Source organism: Haliaeetus albicilla, chromosome 6, assembly GCF_947461875.1.
Source record: "Haliaeetus albicilla chromosome 6, bHalAlb1.1, whole genome shotgun sequence".
In the NCBI taxonomy this organism is placed as follows: Eukaryota; Metazoa; Chordata; class Aves; order Accipitriformes; family Accipitridae; genus Haliaeetus; species Haliaeetus albicilla.
This window is the reverse complement of record NC_091488.1, coordinates 28,314,648-28,332,731: the sequence shown is the minus strand read 5'-3', so window position 1 is coordinate 28,332,731 and position 18,084 is coordinate 28,314,648. Positions and strand designations below refer to the sequence as shown.

The 18,084-nt window shown below is 35.7% G+C and overlaps 1 protein-coding gene across 4 annotated transcripts in view; it reads left to right on the top strand.

Annotated features, from left to right (window-relative positions):
• Positions 1 to 18,084, top strand: part of GBE1 (1,4-alpha-glucan branching enzyme 1) — a 187,227-nt gene that overhangs the window by 50,259 nt on the left and 118,884 nt on the right. For all 4 annotated transcript variants that reach the window (XM_069785389.1, XM_069785386.1, XM_069785388.1 and 1 more), the window contains exons 2-3: positions 2,819 to 2,988; positions 12,786 to 12,901. In XM_069785389.1, the coding sequence (XP_069641490.1) occupies positions 2,819 to 2,988; positions 12,786 to 12,901 (286 nt within the window). The remainder of the gene's footprint in view (positions 1 to 2,818; positions 2,989 to 12,785; positions 12,902 to 18,084) is intronic.

The following is an 18,084-nucleotide window of genomic DNA, read 5'->3' as shown; positions in this document are numbered from 1 at the left end:
CTTTGGAATGAGATGAATGGGCTTGATTCTTCTTTGCCAGGGAGGACTCATCGAGGAAGAGCAGTAGGCCATCAGCATGCGTGTGCCTCCAGGTTATATGAAGTATATGATAGCCTTTTTCTTTTCTGCAGAGATTTCAGTCCTTCTCTGTGACCTGCTGTTCCTCTCTGTTAATAAATGTATCATTTCCTTCTTCAGCTTTCAAAGATTTGTATGACTGACTTTTGTTTAAAGATGAAGCTTACCACTTCGTCCACTTCTTCATGAATGTGGGAAATACCCCATCCAGACAAAGGTGTTCTTAAAGCTGTGAATATGTATTTGTACCAAGAATGGGGAGAAAAAGATTAATTTTAAGTAGATAACCTATTCCAGAACACCTTTTCTATTTCAAGTGTGTCAAACTCATTGCTTCAGTTAGATCTTTTCTGGAGTTACAACAGCTACCTATAGCATATACAGAAGGGTTTTTGCTTCAGCAGCAGTGGAACTAGTTAAAAATAAATTCACGTGACAGGCAGCAATTTTGAAACCGCTTAGGTATGGCTGAGAAATAGGAATTTGCAGATAGCACTACCTTCTTGTATAATAGAACTGATATATTTTAAAGGAAGGCTTAAATTTTAAAGTTATACAAATCAAAAGACTTTTTTTTTTCCCAAGGAGAACTGTTCAATAATGGAGTAATTTTGACTTTACCCAATGTCATATGTTGAACTTTTGAGGCTGTTTGTGACTTGCTCTGTGTTTCTGTATTTAAATTTTATTTATAAATCTTTGATTGCAGTTGGTTCAAACTGAAGTCAGTCAACTGGGTTTGTGTATATATGTAATAAACTTATACTTGGAAATCTTACAAAATATTCTTCCTCAAGAACTATAAATGAAATTGATTATCAGAGCATTAGTAGTTAGTAAGGCACTTCTGAGGATTATACCCATGAGCAAATTTTAAAGGAAAGATGCAGGTGGATGGGCAAAAGATTTAAGTATATTTGCTATAGTGTATCCTGAGACATTTTGAAATCTTGCTGTCTTTAAAAGTAAGCATCAGTCTTAATAATAAAAACTTGCTGGGAGATGAACCTTGAAAGCAGTCATAGTACTCTAAATTAATACAAGTAATGTTATTTTACCTTAACCAGTAAACAGACATTTTAATCTTCTACTTTGAACTAATGAAGGGCTAATTCTAAAACAAAACTTTAAAACAAATCACGGAGCGGGGTCAAAGTCCTGACACTGCAAACAGGCTACCTCTTTTATTTTTTTTCTTTTAAACCAATAAGGTGCCATCCCATAGTGCTGCTTTGCTTCTTTACTGTTTCTATTTCCTTTTTCAAAATAAAGTAAGTGTAATGAGGCAGACAAGATGTTCTTGCTGGGATTGTTGTTAGTTTTCATACATTTCAGAAGACTTTTCCATTTATGGAGAACACAAACACATTTCTAATTTAAATTGGGGATTTCTTATCTAAAACAAAACCCCCATACAGTTAGCATTAATTAAATGCTTAACTGAAGCTTTTAGCTCTGCTTCTTCACATAATAGCTCACATCTGAGGAGTTAAAGTTGACCCTCTTGTTTATATTGTATACCTGATGTGTGTTTCTTGAATTGTCGGGAGCTTCTTTGAGAAAATGTGTTGAAAACCTCCAAGCTGTTACTAGCAAATTCTTACGTTAGAGGTTTAGGGCATTTAAAGACATTGAGTTCCTGGAGTGTGTTCGGAGGAGGGCAACCAAGTTGGTGAGGGGCCTGGAGCACAAGTCTTATGAGGAGCAGCTGAGGGAACTGGGGCTGTTTAGTCTAGAAAAGAGGAGGCTGAGGGGGAGACCTTATTGCTCTCTACAACTACCTGAAGGGGGGTTGTAGTGAGGTGGGTGCTGATCTCTTCTGTCAGGTGGCTGGAGATAGGACAAGAGGAAATGGCCTCAAGTTGAGACAAGGGAGATTTAGGTTAGATATTAGGAAAAATTTTTTTACTAAGAGTGTTGTCAAACATTGGAATGGGCTGCCCAGGGAAGTGGTTGAGTCACCATCCCTGGAGATACTCAAAAAGTGAGTGTTGTACTTCAGGACATGGTTTAGTGGGCATGGTTGATGGTTAGACTCAATGATCTTGAAGGTCTTTTCCAACCTAAATGATTCTATGATTTCAATCCCTACTGGTATAAGTAGGGTATGGTCCAAATAATTACTTCCATGAAGTGGTAATTTTGTTTTCCAAATCATTGAAGTGTCAGGGGACTGCAAAGTCTTGCTGATGGTCTCTGTAAAGAGGTTGCCGAAGGAGCTGCTTTCTGTAAGTGTCGGACTAGTTTCTCCATACTTATATGCTGTACTGCAGACTTCTCAGTGTCCTGAGATTGTCTGTTTATTAAAACTGGCTGTGAGAGATGTAGCAGGCCTATACAATTCTCCCTAGGAGGCCTATGGCTGATATTAATAAGATGGAGGAAAAAGTGCTAGGCTATTCAGAGTGTGAAGTTTTCCTGTTGTGTAGTTATACTATGATTTCTTGACTGCCAATCAGGAGTTGTAGTCTTAGACTTAAAAGTGCAAACTTCCCATAAAGTAGAGAAAATACAGACAAACGTGAAGATTGCAACTTTGCACTGTGTAACAACCATGGAAAAATTGTATGGTTGTATTTGATGTTTTTTCTATTTCTGTAGAGGACGGTGAATCTGATACTACCGGTTTAGGATGTAGTGTGATGGTGTGTCTCAATATTTTTTTAATGTTCTTACACTTGTTAATGCAAGGCACTTACTAAACTTTCTAAAAAAATCTTTTATCTATTTTCATTGAAAGGTATTCTCTGTTTTATAACCGCTTGAAGAACATTGAGGAAAATGAAGGAGGCCTTGATAAATTTTCAAAAAGTTACAAAACCTTTGGCGTTAACCAATTTGTTGATGGCGGAATATATTGCAAAGAGTGGGCACCGGGAGCAGAAGCAGTGTTTCTCGCAGGTGACTTCAGTAAGTATTTTTAGGAATATTTCTTCTTTCCTGCACTATGTTTCAGATGAGTATCCTCTTCACTTAAAGACAATTTTGTAGCAATGATGAAATTCTGATAGTAAAAATGCATGTCACAGCTTAATCTAATAATATTTTACTCTACATTGCAGTAGCCTAAGAATGTATGTGTTTCTATTGTATGGTCAGTATTAGGCATATCTTTTCTTTTTTAAATACCCATAAGGCAATGTAAAGGTTCTAGTCTGATCACGCTGCAACTTTAGGCTATGTCTAAGCCACCTGAGGTTCTTCCTGAAGCTCTACGGTTAAGCTTCTATAAAACTGTATGCAGAGGAGAAGAAATAACAGTAGAATAATCTGCTTTATCTTCTTTTACTGATCTAACAACAGTGTTGCCCAAGGACCAAGGCCCTTTGGAATTCCCACTCATCATGAGAGTGTAGACAAAAGTCCTGCTGGAAAATGGTATCCTAAAATCAAACTACCTACTTGTGAAAGAATAGGTGGTGCTCTGTTTTGAGGGGAGGAGAGGGAAGGATGGTAGCAAAACAGGATGGTGGCAGGATTGCATGGAGTAATTGCATTGCTTACTCTGAGAACCAGGAAGATGATTCCCTTTGAACTTGAGACAAAATTATAAATTTGCTCCTTATTCAGAATGCTCGCTACACTCAAATCATGTTCTGCAAATTCTTAAATGGACGTGACATGCATTTTTGCTCTTAAATCCTGTAATACTAATTTTACTCTCTCTTTTTTTTTTTGGGGGGGGGGGTGTTTGAGGAGTTTTGTTCTTTTTTTCCCTTTCATCTCTCTACTCTATCCCTTCTTCAGGATTAGGTGTTAGTCTATCAAGGTACTAGGAATTTCATTGCTGGCTCTTAGTGAACTGGGACTTTATCTGTGAAATGATTTTGTTCATTTAACTGCATTTCAGAAGTATGCAGTGTTATTTATCCAACTTTTGTTTTGTGGAAATACTGATCTGGTGAATGTTCAGTGTGTGTATTTATATTACCAAAAAGTATATAAATTGCCAATTTGAGGCAGTTAACTACTTCTGCTTAAACAGAAAGTTAAATGTTGAGTTTGCCTTCTTTCTTAGCCCTGTTTGAAGAAACTATTAAAAGGACAAACTCTGTATTTGAGGAAAGAAGTCATAAACTTGAAATTGTATGTGCTTGTATAACTTCAAAATGATAAGACTCATTACATATGCCATAGTAGTATCTGGTGGTGCTTTCTGAAGTACTGTGGTTAAGCTTCTGTGAAAATGTGCGCAGAAATAAATGGACTACCCTGGCAGTGTTTTTCAGATCCATTGCTAAGGTTTTTTTAGTGCTTCATTGCTATCTGTTTTAGTACTGGTTTTTTTTCAATAGTCCTAAGATCAATACACTAATAAATAGAATAAGCAAAAGAGTTTAAATACTCACATTGTGCTTCAGTTTCCAAACAGTCATAAAATACATCTATTTTAATTGTCAGAAATTTCTATTTTCTCTTTTTCTTTAAGAACTCAATGGGAGGGTCTGTGTCCACTATTCACTGTGATAATTTGAGTCTACAGAAAATGATTATTTTTATAAAAATACTTTGGTTTTGATGCAGAAGACAAACAGAAAAGTTAGTGCAATGCTGTTTTCAGCCATGATCCTGTTTGATGTGGTTAACCTAGTGAATGATAGAGTAGCTTTCCTTGAAATACTCCTTGTCTTTTCATTGAAATAGACATTGATAAAATAGGTTAGTGTAGTACTTGAATTTTAATATGGGAATCGCATATGTCCTCTGATTCAAAACTGAATAATGAATCATGAGTGTAGTTCACCTACTGCTAGATAATAGTGATTTCAGCTATCAATACTGGCTGCAAGACGAGATGAGGTTATTTTAATAGCTCAACTTTATATGTACAAACACACAGAAGATTCTCCTCCTTACCCCTCCTCTACTCACTGCAACCCCACCCATTGCTCAAGGTTTTTATGTGTTGTGATGGGTATAATAGTCTTTAAGTTAAATTACTCAACACAGTTGGAGACTAGAATGCGTTTGTTTTAAGTATGTATTGTAACAGATGGCCATTTTAAAACCAGACTTTTTAATGAAATTAATGTCTAATATTTTGAAAAGAAGATATAACTTGTAAATTGGCTTGGCAGACTAGGGGGGGAAGTGCACATATACCAGAATATAGTAGCTAAAAACTGGAATGGTTTTCTAAACTCTACTTCATTTAAAATATTTCATGTAATATATGATATGAAGCAGAAATTTAGGACTAATATCTTAGAGTAGTTGTATCTAGATGCTAATGACATGTGGCAGTAAGAAGTCAAAAGACTAAAAAGAAATTCATTTTAATGTGGAAAAACTGTGTTTGTCCTATATATCATATTCATCAGTCACAAGAACGTATTCATTCCCACAGGGCAAGATAATGTACTCAGAAAGCCTAGAGGAATGGAAAATTGTCATTCAATTCAGATGAGCTTTAATAATATTCTGATGAGAAATTGGGTTGCTAAACCCTAAGATTTAGATTCAGGTTGCTACAGATATGTTTAATTAAAACTGAATCCCTTTAACCTTCCTTTAAGTTTTCAAGCAGGTTAAAGTCTCAAACTAAATTTATGATTATATTGTATTTAAAGTAAGTGTCAGGATTGCTTTTAATAAGAATTTTTTCATAAAACTTTTTATAAAGAGATATGTAATTGAACCATGGGGGGAAGTTGGAAATCTTATACAAAGAAACAAACATGGGACTTAAAACCTAAAGAGCTGCTGTCATTTAAACTGAAATATGATGGTATAGAACATAAAACCAGTCAATTCATGCTTTGTTTTTTCTCTCTGTTGTAAGGAGATGGGGATAGCAGTGTTTTCTCAGTTTTTTACTTTTGTTGTCTGCAAATCTCTTAGATGTTTGATGGAAAGACACAAAAATTGACACAAAATGTTAGTCCCTGCTATTTAATCTGATAAGTTTTCGAGGATCAAAAAACTAGTAAAAATTATAATGGCAAGTGCAGGCTGTGTTACAGAGAACTTAAACTTCTTTCAGAATTTATTATTAAGCTGATAATAGTTGATAATAGCTTTATTGTGAACTGTGCTTAAAATAAACATGACTAATTTATTTCTGTAATTGTATACATTTGAAGCTTCAGTCCTGCAAATGTAAAGTTTTTTGTGAATGACTTTTATGCCTTATAGCAGACAATGAAAGCTTTGATATTAAGATATTTTGGCCCAAATTATGGTATTTTTGTACCTCATTCTGAGACACTTGTAATGAATGAGATGGCTCGTATTTATAGAATAATTCTTGGTATCACTGTGCATTCTTGAAAAAAGCTGGAATCTAGTAATAGCACACAAATCTGTATTTGGATTGGAGAAAGAAAAACACAAATGGAAGAAAATCCCAATACTTCCAGAGTTCTTTTTTGTCTCTTCTTTGAAACTCCATAATTAGAGAGAAAAAGATATTATATCTGTTGGTATTCTGGTATGATGCTTTACTCTATCCGAAAAGTATTAAATGAACGTCCAGAACCATTAAGATTTGTTGATCAGTACTCTTAGCATCTCAGTAAATCGAGTGTATGAGGCAATTAGTCAGCTGAATTTCTGATACTAGCAGGATCAACATTATAGCTACCTTAAAAAATCTCAGTGATAACACACTGAATATCTTATTTGTTTGCTGTATGCTGAGGAACTCGGTGGCTACTGGCAATTTATTGCTACTTTACAATCGACTATTTCAAAGTAAGTCACTGAACTGCAAGTTTTCAGGGTAGCCCACAGAATTTCTTTGGGAATTAGAACATTCAAAAAAATATTTGGCCATGCAGAGACTCAGTAGGTTATCTGTAAACAATATTTTAATTTAAAAAAAAAGTTACTGGCTTTAAGAAGCTTGAAAGATTAAGTATGTATATGCTAATTTGTGAGTCAGTATTTGATATAATACATTGTCATACTTGTGGTTTCTGTTCTTCAGTTCCCTTTTTGTTTTTCTCTGCCTTCCCTTCCCTCCCAGCTAATGTTAGATCTAAAATGTTGATCACTCTGGAATGTCTGTTTGGTTTTGTTTCTGCTTCCTTTTTCTTGCACTAGTGGGGAAGGCTTCTGCTGGGGCTGGAGGGTGGAGGGAGGGAGGGTGGGGTGGCTGGTTTTGGGGGAAGTTTTATTTCTTATTTAAGTTTTGACAGGCTTCCTTCAGAGCAAAGACAGGGGAATTTAAGCCACTAGCCCTCATAATCTGGATATCTGACAGCTGACTTGAAACTTTTCATATCTTAGAATGTTGATTTTGTTTGTTTGTTTCCCCAGACTTGACTCAAACTTTTACTGAAGTGGAGTCTAGATACTACTATGATGTGATACTGAACTTCTTACTACTTTCTTCAAAGATTTTAATAGGAAAATACCTAGATTTCATGAGTGCTATACTTCTGTGGCTGCAGACAACTGAAGGCAGTTGACTGAATTATAAGCTGCTATTAATATCCAGGGAGACATCCTATCTGAGAAGTTTGTTTGTATGTCAGTGTTTGAGCTGTTTAATCACTTTTTAAGCAGATTATGTTAATGACCCAGCTATTGAGCTGTTGGAAATCGGGCAATGTTGAAGGAAGATGACCTAACTGGCTACTACGTAGAACAGTATAGTGTCCTTAGAGAATATCTCCATTTACGTTCTGGTTTCTTATTCCAAGCAAATGGTATAAAGGCATTTTGTGGGATAGTGGGATTTTGATGCCCCTTCCCTTGTCTGAACTGCTCTTTGTTTGGTATCTTCCTCAAGGAAGCTGTATGAATGCTTGCTGGACTCTATTCTCTTTGAGCATCTTTCAGTTTATCAGAAGTATGTGGAATGTAGAAATAAAATTGCTCTAAGAGATGAGTTTATTGCACTGGAGAATTCAACCTCAGGTTATGAAGTTTTTTCACTTTTGAAAAAATAGTTAAAACATTGCACTAATGTATCAGCTCTTACATTGGAACAAGTGAATGATTTGGTCAATATGCAAGAAGTATTCCTTTCCCCTATGAGAAGCAAGAGGAGTGTTAATTTCTGATATGAAACTCCAAGTTAAGTTGTGAGCCACATGACAAGTGTATAGCCATACAGCTAATGTGAAAACAAAACCAGGAGATGGAACAAGTCACTTAAGATTTAGCTGGAAGTATTGCATTGGAATTGAGTTTTAATGACAAATGGTAGAATCCAAGCTATTATAATTTGAATTCAGTTCTAGATTAAAGCTCAGTTCATGATTCTTCAGCATGCTAAGGGTGTAGTTCTGAGCAAGAAGTTCTCTTGTGCCTCATGTTGCTGAGGTAGGATGTAATGTTTAAATAATTGGCTGTGTTTGGAAGATCTAATGAGAGATGAGAGAAACTAAAAGAACCAGGCTATTTGAGGTCTTCTGTGTTGGATTAAGACATATGAGGCCTGAACTTTTGTAAAGAAGCTCTTGTCTTTGTCTATGGCTTATGGGTTTTCCATGATGGTGTCCTTTTTTCCTAAAACCTATTGAAGCTGATTATTTGAACTTCTGCTGGTAATCTTCTCAGTCTTTTTCTGTTGGTAGCTATCAGCAGAGTCTTTGAAGTCCCTGTTCTCAAACTAAGGTATTTCTTTTGCCTTTACATTTTCAACTTCTGAATAGTCTGCTATTCAGTTTTTGGTTGGTTGGGTTTGGTTTTTTTTTTCCCTTGAGACATTTTTGGCTATGTTTTGCCAAAAAATCTGAAAACTAAGCAATAAAACTGAGAGAAGCCTGAGCTGCTGTTTCTTTGAAGGAAGCCTTCAGTTTTCAGGGTGTTTTAACTTTTTATGCCTCTTGCCTTAATACAAAGCAATATTTTTTTTTATAACCTTCCTAAATAAGTTCCTTTCTAGGGGTAAGTAGTAAACAAAGGTTTTTAAGTAGGACTGTCTGGGACAGATGGGTATTGCTTTGCATTTATTCTTAAGTCATGAACTGTGAACATCAGTAATGAAGGACTGTGGCTGAGAAGAAGGGTTAAGAGGAGCATCCAGTATTGCTAGCAGGTGGAGGGGAAAGTGTAAGCAGCTTGGGCAGAATTGTTAAAGCTGCCTCTAGAGAGCAGAGATGCCTAAAGGGGTAGAGATGCAACCATTCTTCCCCCTAAAGGAGGGAAGAGAGGTGGTTGTAACAGAGGTCATGAGAATTTTTTTTTAATAATGTAAGAATTCAGTGGTTTTGGTATGCGTAATGAACTCGACTTCAGGCAGTTTCCCCCAGTGAATTTTATAGAGATTGTGCCTAAGACTTTTGCTCTAACTTCATTTTGCTCAGTATTAGTGAGTCATCACCTAGCATGTTTGGTTCAGTTTTGGCAGTGTAATAAAGAGGTACAGCTCAACTGGAAAGAGTTTCATGAAAAGCGATGCAGATGATCAGATATCTATGGGGAGGAAGAAGGTTGAAAGAGTTGGTGGTAATTCCCATAAGAAGGTGTCCTAGTTTTGGCTGGGACAGAGTTAATTTTCTTCCTAGTAGTTGGTATAGTGCTGTGTGTTGGGTTCAGTATGAGAAGAATGTTGATAACACACTGATATTTCAGTTGTTGCTGAGCAGTGTTTACACTAAGTCAGGGACTTTTCAGCTTCTCAGACTGCCCTGCCAGCGAGGAGGCTGGGGGTGCACAAGAGGCTGGGAGGGGACACAGCCAGGACAGCTGACCCAAACTGACCAAAGGGATATTCCATACCATGTGATGTTATGCCCAGTACATAAACTAGGGGGAAAGCAGGTTGGGGGCTGCTGCCTGGGAACAGTCTGGGCGTTGGTCAGTTGGTGGTGAGCAATTTTTTCACTTGCATCACCTGTTTTTCTTGGGTTTTCTTTCTTTTTTTTTTGTTATTTTCCTTTTCATTACAATTTTATTTTATTTCAATCATTTAAACTGTTCTCATCTCAGCCCATGAGTTTTCTTGCTTTTACCCTTCTGATTCTCTCCCCATCCCACCGGGTGGGGGAGTGAGCAAGTAGCTGTGTGGTGCTTAGGTGCCAGCTGGGGTTAAACCATGATGGAAGGTCTTGACTATTATAAATCCTAACAGGTTCCTTAAAGCAGTCTTCTTTCAACTTCTTAAGAAGTTTGTTACTTTTTTCATCTTCTTTCTGTTTTCCCATTTTTTTGCCCAAATTGTTTATTTCACACAGTTTGGCTGTTTGCCGTTTAAAAGAAAATTTCAGTTTTAACTCTATTTTTTTCCAAGTCCCCAAATCCTAGTCATGTAGAATACATCTTTTTTAAGATTCCCTGGAATAAACTAAATATATGTATTATAGTGTACAAACACTATATATAGTGTTTGTGGTTTTAATGTTCTTTTAAGGAGGATTGCTTTATTGCTAAGATATTGTTTGTTTGATGTTGGTCTTAGTAGTCTTAGTAGATGTTAGTACTGTTTTTTAATTATTTTTTCAATTGAAGCTTCAGAGTAAAACCAAGGGGGAAGACCCGTCTACATCTTACTAATATACAAGCTCTTCTGCTGTTAAGCAAGCAATAGTTTAGTAAATATTTTCCTTCTGTTAATGTGTGTATTTTGTCTGCACTATCCAAATACCTTAATTGTGATTAAAAACTATCATCTAAATAAAGTACTGAGTTAATTGTATTTCTGTTTTTGAGCATGGGGAATGTTTTATTATAAAGTCTTCATTGGTTTTGACATTGTTCTCTACTGTAAAATGAATAGGTACTAGAATATTTGTCTTACATAGTTATTTTTGTCACATTGTCTAGCCTGTTTGATTTGTGCCTTTCAGTTTTGTTCCTTAAAGATTGGCAGTTCTCAGGATTAAACAGCTGTGTAAGAGCAACTAGCAATTTACTTTGAAAGCAGCCTAGTCTTTCTCTGAAACTCAAGGTGTCCATATATCGTTAGAGAAGATGATCTTTGTTGCACAGCAGATAATATTTTTGATTACTGATGTTTAGGAGAATATGTATGTTGATGAAAATAACTTCTTTATTTCTCTACCTCACCTGTTGTGATTTCCATGGTGCCAAAAGTGATGATCCTGCTCCAGTGGCATGTCCAGTTTTTTACTGAATTGCTTTTAACCCTGACTACCATGTTTAGTAGCCATATTGTTTTATACTAGCTTAAACTAGTCATGGAACTACAGTTTAGGGCGTGAACAGTTTGTTAGCTGTCTTAGAGTACCTGCTTAAGATTATTCATTGTATCTCCTGTAAATAGGAGGTTACTGAATGCTGCTTTTTCTTCTTTCATTGAGGTGTTTGGTTTTTTCGGTGTGGTTTTTTTTTATGGCAGGACATGGCACGCAAATAGATTAGCATGCAGAAAGATTAGCATGTGTTGCTTTAATGTCTTGCAGTTCAATTTTTCTGTGTTGACTGGTTTCTTGTCAGCTTAGGAGTCTCTGTTGCCTAGAACTATGTGAGATAGACATGTTTCAAGGCAAAAAAAAAAGTAATTTTCAAACTTGTTGTGGTTTAACCACTTTATGTACTGGACATGACGTCACATGGTATGGAATACCCCTTTGGGCCAGTTTGGGTCAGCTGCCCTGGCTATGTCCCATCCCAACTTCTTGTGCCCCTCCAGCCTCCTCGCTGGCAGGGCAGTCTGAGAAGCTGAAAAGTTCTTGACTTAGTGTAAACACTGCTCAGCAACAACTGAAACATCAGTGTGTTATCAACATTCTTCTCATACTGAACCCAAAACATAACACTATACCAGCTACTAGGAAGAAAATTAACTCTATCCCAGCCAAAATCAGAACAAAACTTGGTTTACCACTTCTTTCTAGCCTCGAAATGATTACATATACCTAAGTCTGTCAGTTCAGAAGCTTTATATTCAGTCTCATTCATATGAGTTAACCTTTGAACATGCATGCAGACACACAAGACCTTCTTGACAGATGTGTGTTCAGTTAGGCATATCATAATGACCAACCTTGCACATCTCCAGTGCTCAGTGAATCCAAAGAGGACAAAGAATCTCGAATTATGGAATGTAAGCTTGGGTCAGTAAACTTTTTTAATGAAAAAGGAATCTTCTTCAAGACTTACTTAAATCTGTGGCATTTCAGGCCATATTTCCTGGCTGTGGTGTTTTATTGTCTAGCATTGTGTGGTTTCTTAGCCATTGTTAGTAAGTTTGTCTGCAGTTTGCCCTTTATTTTTCCTATTTTGTACACTTAATGAGTGTTATTAATAGGACATCAACTTGCCAAAATGAGAGTCGGTGAGCAGTGTGTGTGTATCCAAACCTGGTTTGAGCATTCAATTTATGGAGGTTGTTTTTGGTTACTCCATAATCAACAGCTGCTGATTAGTTTTTTTTCCCATAGTGTTATAACAAATATTTCTACTGGCTTGTTTAGGATGTGAGGTTTTTGGTTTTAAATCTATATTTAGCGTTACTCTTCAGCCATTATTTTTCATACCACCGTGACTTTGTGGTATTAAAATCAGTAGTGCTTGGGGCTGGTGGTGGTGGTGTTATTTTGACTTTGATCAAAGAAGGTGAGGTAGAAATAATTTATTCATTGTCAAATTAGAATTGGAGTATGGTTTCCTAGTGAAAATCTTACACCTTTTATTGAACTTCTTTTGAATGTGTATAGTAGTATCAGATATAAAAGTATTTGTGTCTGCTGTCACTGAAGATTATTCTGAAACAGAAAACACTGTTATACCTTTGATTCGTAATTGGACACATATTAAGATAAATACACTTAGTATTATTTCTTATATTGCAGATGGCTGGAATCCATTTTCTCATCCATATAAGAAGATGGAATATGGGAAGTGGGAGTTGTTCATTCCACCTGGGCAAGATGGTTATCCTCCTGTGCCCCATGGATCAAAGTTAAAGGTGTTGGTTCTAGACTTATTCTGTCCAATTCTTGTAACCCTTCTTACTCAGTTGACATTTTTGTTTTCTTTTAAATAACTTCATCTTCTTTTAATTGTTCTAAGAAGCAGATTCAGTTTATCTACTTGTGCAAAGTGACCTCAATGAGTGAAACATTAACATCTCTGTGATGCTTAGGAACAGGCATATGTGGCTGAAATGTGGATATAGTTTTCATCTTGTGACATGATACAATATACAGTATTTACATATTGATAATTTGAAAAATAAGTAATGTATAGATAAAGTCTCTCTGTACTTGATGCAACTACTCAAGATTAAGATTCTATTCACAAAAATCACCAAGGTATTGAGATTTGATCCTTTCAATCATGGCTTTTCAGGTGATCTTTTTTGTTGCTTTATTAATGGTACATGCAACTTTGTAAAACTTCTGTCTATCCTTTAGGAATTAAGGGTATTGAGCAGTGGGCTTAGATTAAGTAAGTTAAACTAAATACAGATGCAGGTAAAACTTAGTTGTATTTCATCATCAGTTGTATTTTGTGAGTATCCATGAGCATAAAATCCTTCTCAGAAATCAATGGAAAGTGTCTTTGAGCTGTCAAATGCTACAGTTGTTACGCTTAGTGCAGATATACATAATGACAACTAACTACCAGTAGAGTTGATTATTTTTGGGTGAATACTGATTTTAGTCAGAGATGTACTTCTGAGAATTTGAATTGTTGCAGTCAGAGCTTGAGCTCCAGAGATACCAGATGCTAATGGGGGACAGTAATGAGTTCTTAAGGAAAGACATGTACTGAAATTATCTATAGACTAGGAAAATTAAGAAACTGGGAGCATTTGTATAATGCTACTATATTTTCAGGGCTCCCATCAACAAAATTATCACATTGAAAAAATCCTCTTTTTTCTGCTGAAAATCAGCTTAGGTAAACAAGAAGTCTGCTGAAACAAAGATATGCATAAAAATGCTCTGGAAATGCTTACTCAATGTGTGTGCTTATCTCTATGCTTTTTGTTATGGCCTATGAAATCATCCCAGTAATAAATTGAAATTTAGGAATAATCATCCAAGGATGAGAAAGCTGTTTTTGTTTTACAGAGCAGGAAAGAAAACAGTTGTCTGCAACTCAGATACAGTGATTATACAGTAATGTATGAGATTGCAGAATGGTTACTTAATATTTTCCATGGCTTTGAGATGTAAGTAGGTTAGATTTTTTGATTGTTGCTAAATTTACCTTTTATGTTATTTCCATTGAGCTGTTGAGCTCTACAAAACTATTGAGCTCACCTACTGTAGAATATTTTGTGCTCAGTGTAGAGATAAGAGGTGTGAATGATAAGTGTTGATAATTATTAACATAATAGCAAAAAGCATATATTCTTAAGCACATTTGGAAAAACTTAAGACTTTTTTGTCTGTTCACCTATATAGTCACTGGTCATATCTCCTATTTTGAAGTACAGGTCTTATAGTACTTTCTCTCTTTCCATTCACCATTTTCTTTGAAACATAAGCTCCATAAAGCAAAGATTGCGTTATGCATAATTTGTTTAGTATGCAGAATTTTTGACTACTGATTACTCTTGGTACTGATGTACTAGTAAGATGATTTGCTGTAGTTCTGTAGTTGTTCTGAGTCTTCTGAAAAGCCATGAGACTCATGCTGGCAGAGCAGAATGTGAGTTTGTTTTAATCTTTTTTTTTTAATTTTTTAATTTTTTTACACTGCCATTTCCTTAATTGTGCTTTTACATGGTCAGTTTCAAAGAAAGATGTATGCAGTTGTCACTGTCAATCAAAATGTGTGATTGCCAAACAGGTTCATGAAGCTGGACTGTTCTGCCTGCCTGTAAGATTTGCTTTTGAGTATGTATATTCTTGTCTTTAAAAGAAAAGTGCAAAGATTTACAAACTTGATTCATAAGTGTACATAATGATAAGTGATGACTTCATCCGTATGGAACTGCTCCCAGCCTCATCTGTAACTTTGCTAATAATCTTTCATGGTGTTTTGTTTTTGTTCTGTGGTGCTTACACAACTGAACCTAACATGACAATGTGTACTTTCCATGTATTTAGATAGTATAACTAATGTGGAAAAAAAAGTCTCCAGTTAAGGTAGTTCTAAAATGATTTATCTGTCACAAAAGCTGGAATAAGGTTGGAATATTCTGCATGGTAGGCATGTACGTTACCCTTGTGTTACAGCTGATCTTTTTATCTTCTCTCATTCCACTAATGGGTTCAGAAAACTGCTGCTCTTCTGTAAGGTTTATTTGAGCTACATGGTTCTGTTAGATTATGATCATTCATAAATCTGTGTATTTTTGGGAACATAAGGATTTGTGTGGTAGTTTTGCAGTTCTTTGTTCATGCAGGAGCTGAGAATAATGGATTATCTGTAGATGGAAATTACTATGCAGATTTCAGAGCTAATGTTTAAACACACAGGCGCTATTGTCTGTGCACTAGACTAGGCAACAAAAACTGTGTCTCCAGTAATGAAGGTGTTGCCTTTTTTGCTTTACTAAAGAAGTATGGGGAATCACAGGTTTTAAAGTTGCTTTTACCAATATTATTAAATATTTATTTTACCAATAGTATTCTTAAATATTTAAGTCAAAATAGTCAACTTTAGACATATATGCGGTGATTTGATTAATCTGCTAGGGGATAAAAAGAGTCTCGTCCAGAAGGTCCTTATCTTTAGCTTCTGTCTACACTGTTTTTTTCTTTAGTTCTACACAGGCAAATGCCAAGTTCTGAAATGGTGACAAGGTCATTCCTTTTAAATAAGTAATTTCTAAGCTAGAATGGGAAATGGATGGAGTGTAGCTCGTGACACTAATTTAGATCAGGTCACAAACTATTTTTGTAGGAAAATAAATGAGGAGCAGAGGTCAACATTTGCCTGTTTTCAATACTAGCAGACTGTCTACTGTACCTCTTCAGGCAGTCTTCTCATAAGTAAATATAAACATTGAAGAAGGTGAGTAATTAAAAAACGTGCTGTAGATCTTCTCATACATTTCTGTGTGAAGGGATGGATGCTTATGATAGTTGAGTGACTCCGTTGTGGATTATGACATCCATCTACAAAATAAGGTTACCTGCTAGAAAAGGGCATTTTTTTCTCCTGTGGATCAGTTGGGAGCTTAGGGTGAGTTAAGTGAACAAATATAGTAGTTGTGGTTGTGTGGTGTTTGCTTTTTTCTTTTAAACTTCTGACAGATGTTATAAGATGAGCACAGATTAAAAAACAAAAAACAAACTTTGTGCTTTAATAAATTAAGCCTCTTTGCCTCTGTTTCTTTATTCTAATGGGGGTAGTTTGAAAGGTGGTCTGGGACAACCAAAGTTTCTTTAAACATCAGTGTGTTTGTCACTCCAACAGTGATGGCAGTTGGGGGGCAAGTGTGCTTATCTTCTTTCACGGTTGAAAATGATTGAATACTTCCTTTGTTGTCAGAGTATTCTTAATTACCTTTTCACAGTATACAACAAGCTTTTAGAAAAATTAACATGGATAGGCTCTTTACCAAGTCTCATCATGTGTTGTCATATGCATTCAGGAGTTTAATCAGTGTTCCACTTTTTCTTTTACTGTTTATTTATGAATGAGTTTTATAACTGCTTAAAAATACCTGTTAATTAAGTTTTCACTGCAGTCCGTAAGATCCTTAATTTGAAATAGTGTCATTGGAGTTTAGGGGTGGGGACAGTACTGGTAAAAATCGAGATCTTAGTATCTGTAGTGGGGAGCTTGTTTAATATTCTTTTATAGGAATGCCAAGGAACAACACATAAAATGCAGAACAATTTGGACATAGAAGCCAGTAAGAATTCAAACCTAGATGGAAATAATTTCCAAATTCATGGCTAATGATCAAGTTCTAAAATATTTTCATACAGCTAAATAAGAAAAGACAGTAAGATCAGTACTTCCAAAATATTGGCAATTATGATTGAGCTACCTGCTGCCCTGGAACATTGAGTAGGAGGAGATCTGTATAGTTGGAACCACTAAGTTTCCTTCCATGAGCTGGAGAGGAAACAGTAAAATATTAGTAATTAGTCAACTTTCTATTAATGACAATAGATCTGTGATTTTTGAAATGATTTGACAGAACAAGAATTTTATATATTAATAAATTTATCTGACATCTTATCTGACAAGATGCTGGGTAAGTACATGAAATTAAAACACTGTCTGCAACTAAATATCACTTGTATGTTCACAAAATTTAGTTTAATGTAAGTGATTCTGGCTTACTTCTCTTGAGTTATCAAGGTGAGAGTCTGGATGGCTGACATGACTCCCTAATGAAACTTTTACCAAGACTGAGGTAAAGATTAGGAAGTTGTCTGTAAAACATCAATGACTAAATTTGTTGGTTTCTTATTAAATATTTGAAGCTGTATGAGTTAACTACAAATAGCTAGCTTTCTCAGATAGTTTTTATGTAATTAAGTGTAGTAAAAAAAAAAAAATATGGAAAAACCTGTTTTATTGTTAATTTAAATTTGGGGTTTAGCACATCATTTCTGGGCACCACAGCAGCCTTCATAACTTCTCTGTGTATTCTGACAGTACTAATCATATACAGCTCAAGGAACAAACAACATAAATTTTCTCTGGAAAGGTCACCTCAGAAAATGGTAGAAGCTTCTTAAAAACTCTGCATTCCATCATTTGCTAAATCTATATCCTTTCCTCCTTCACACACACATATCTACGTGTGTGTGTATATGTATTTAAATGGTAAACTTCATAGTTTTTTGAGAGTATCTTATATTGTAACAAGATGATTAGATTTGATATCTTGTGCACTTGTTAACACAATATTCTTGTATTGATATTCCACTCTTATATGTTTGAGTGGTGTCCTGGTTTCAGCTGGGATAGTGTTAACTGTCTTCCTAGTAGCTGGTACAGTGCTGTGTTTTGAGTTCAGTATGAGAAGAATGTTGATAACACACTGATTCTTTCAGTTGTTGCTAACTAGTGTTTAGACTAAGTCAAGGATTTTTCAGCTTCTCATCCCCAGCCAGCAAGAAAGCTGGAGGGGCACAAGAAGTTGGGACAGGACACAACCAGGGCACCTGACCCAAACTGGCCCAAAGGGGTATTCCATACCATGGGACGTCATGCCCAGTGTATAAGCTG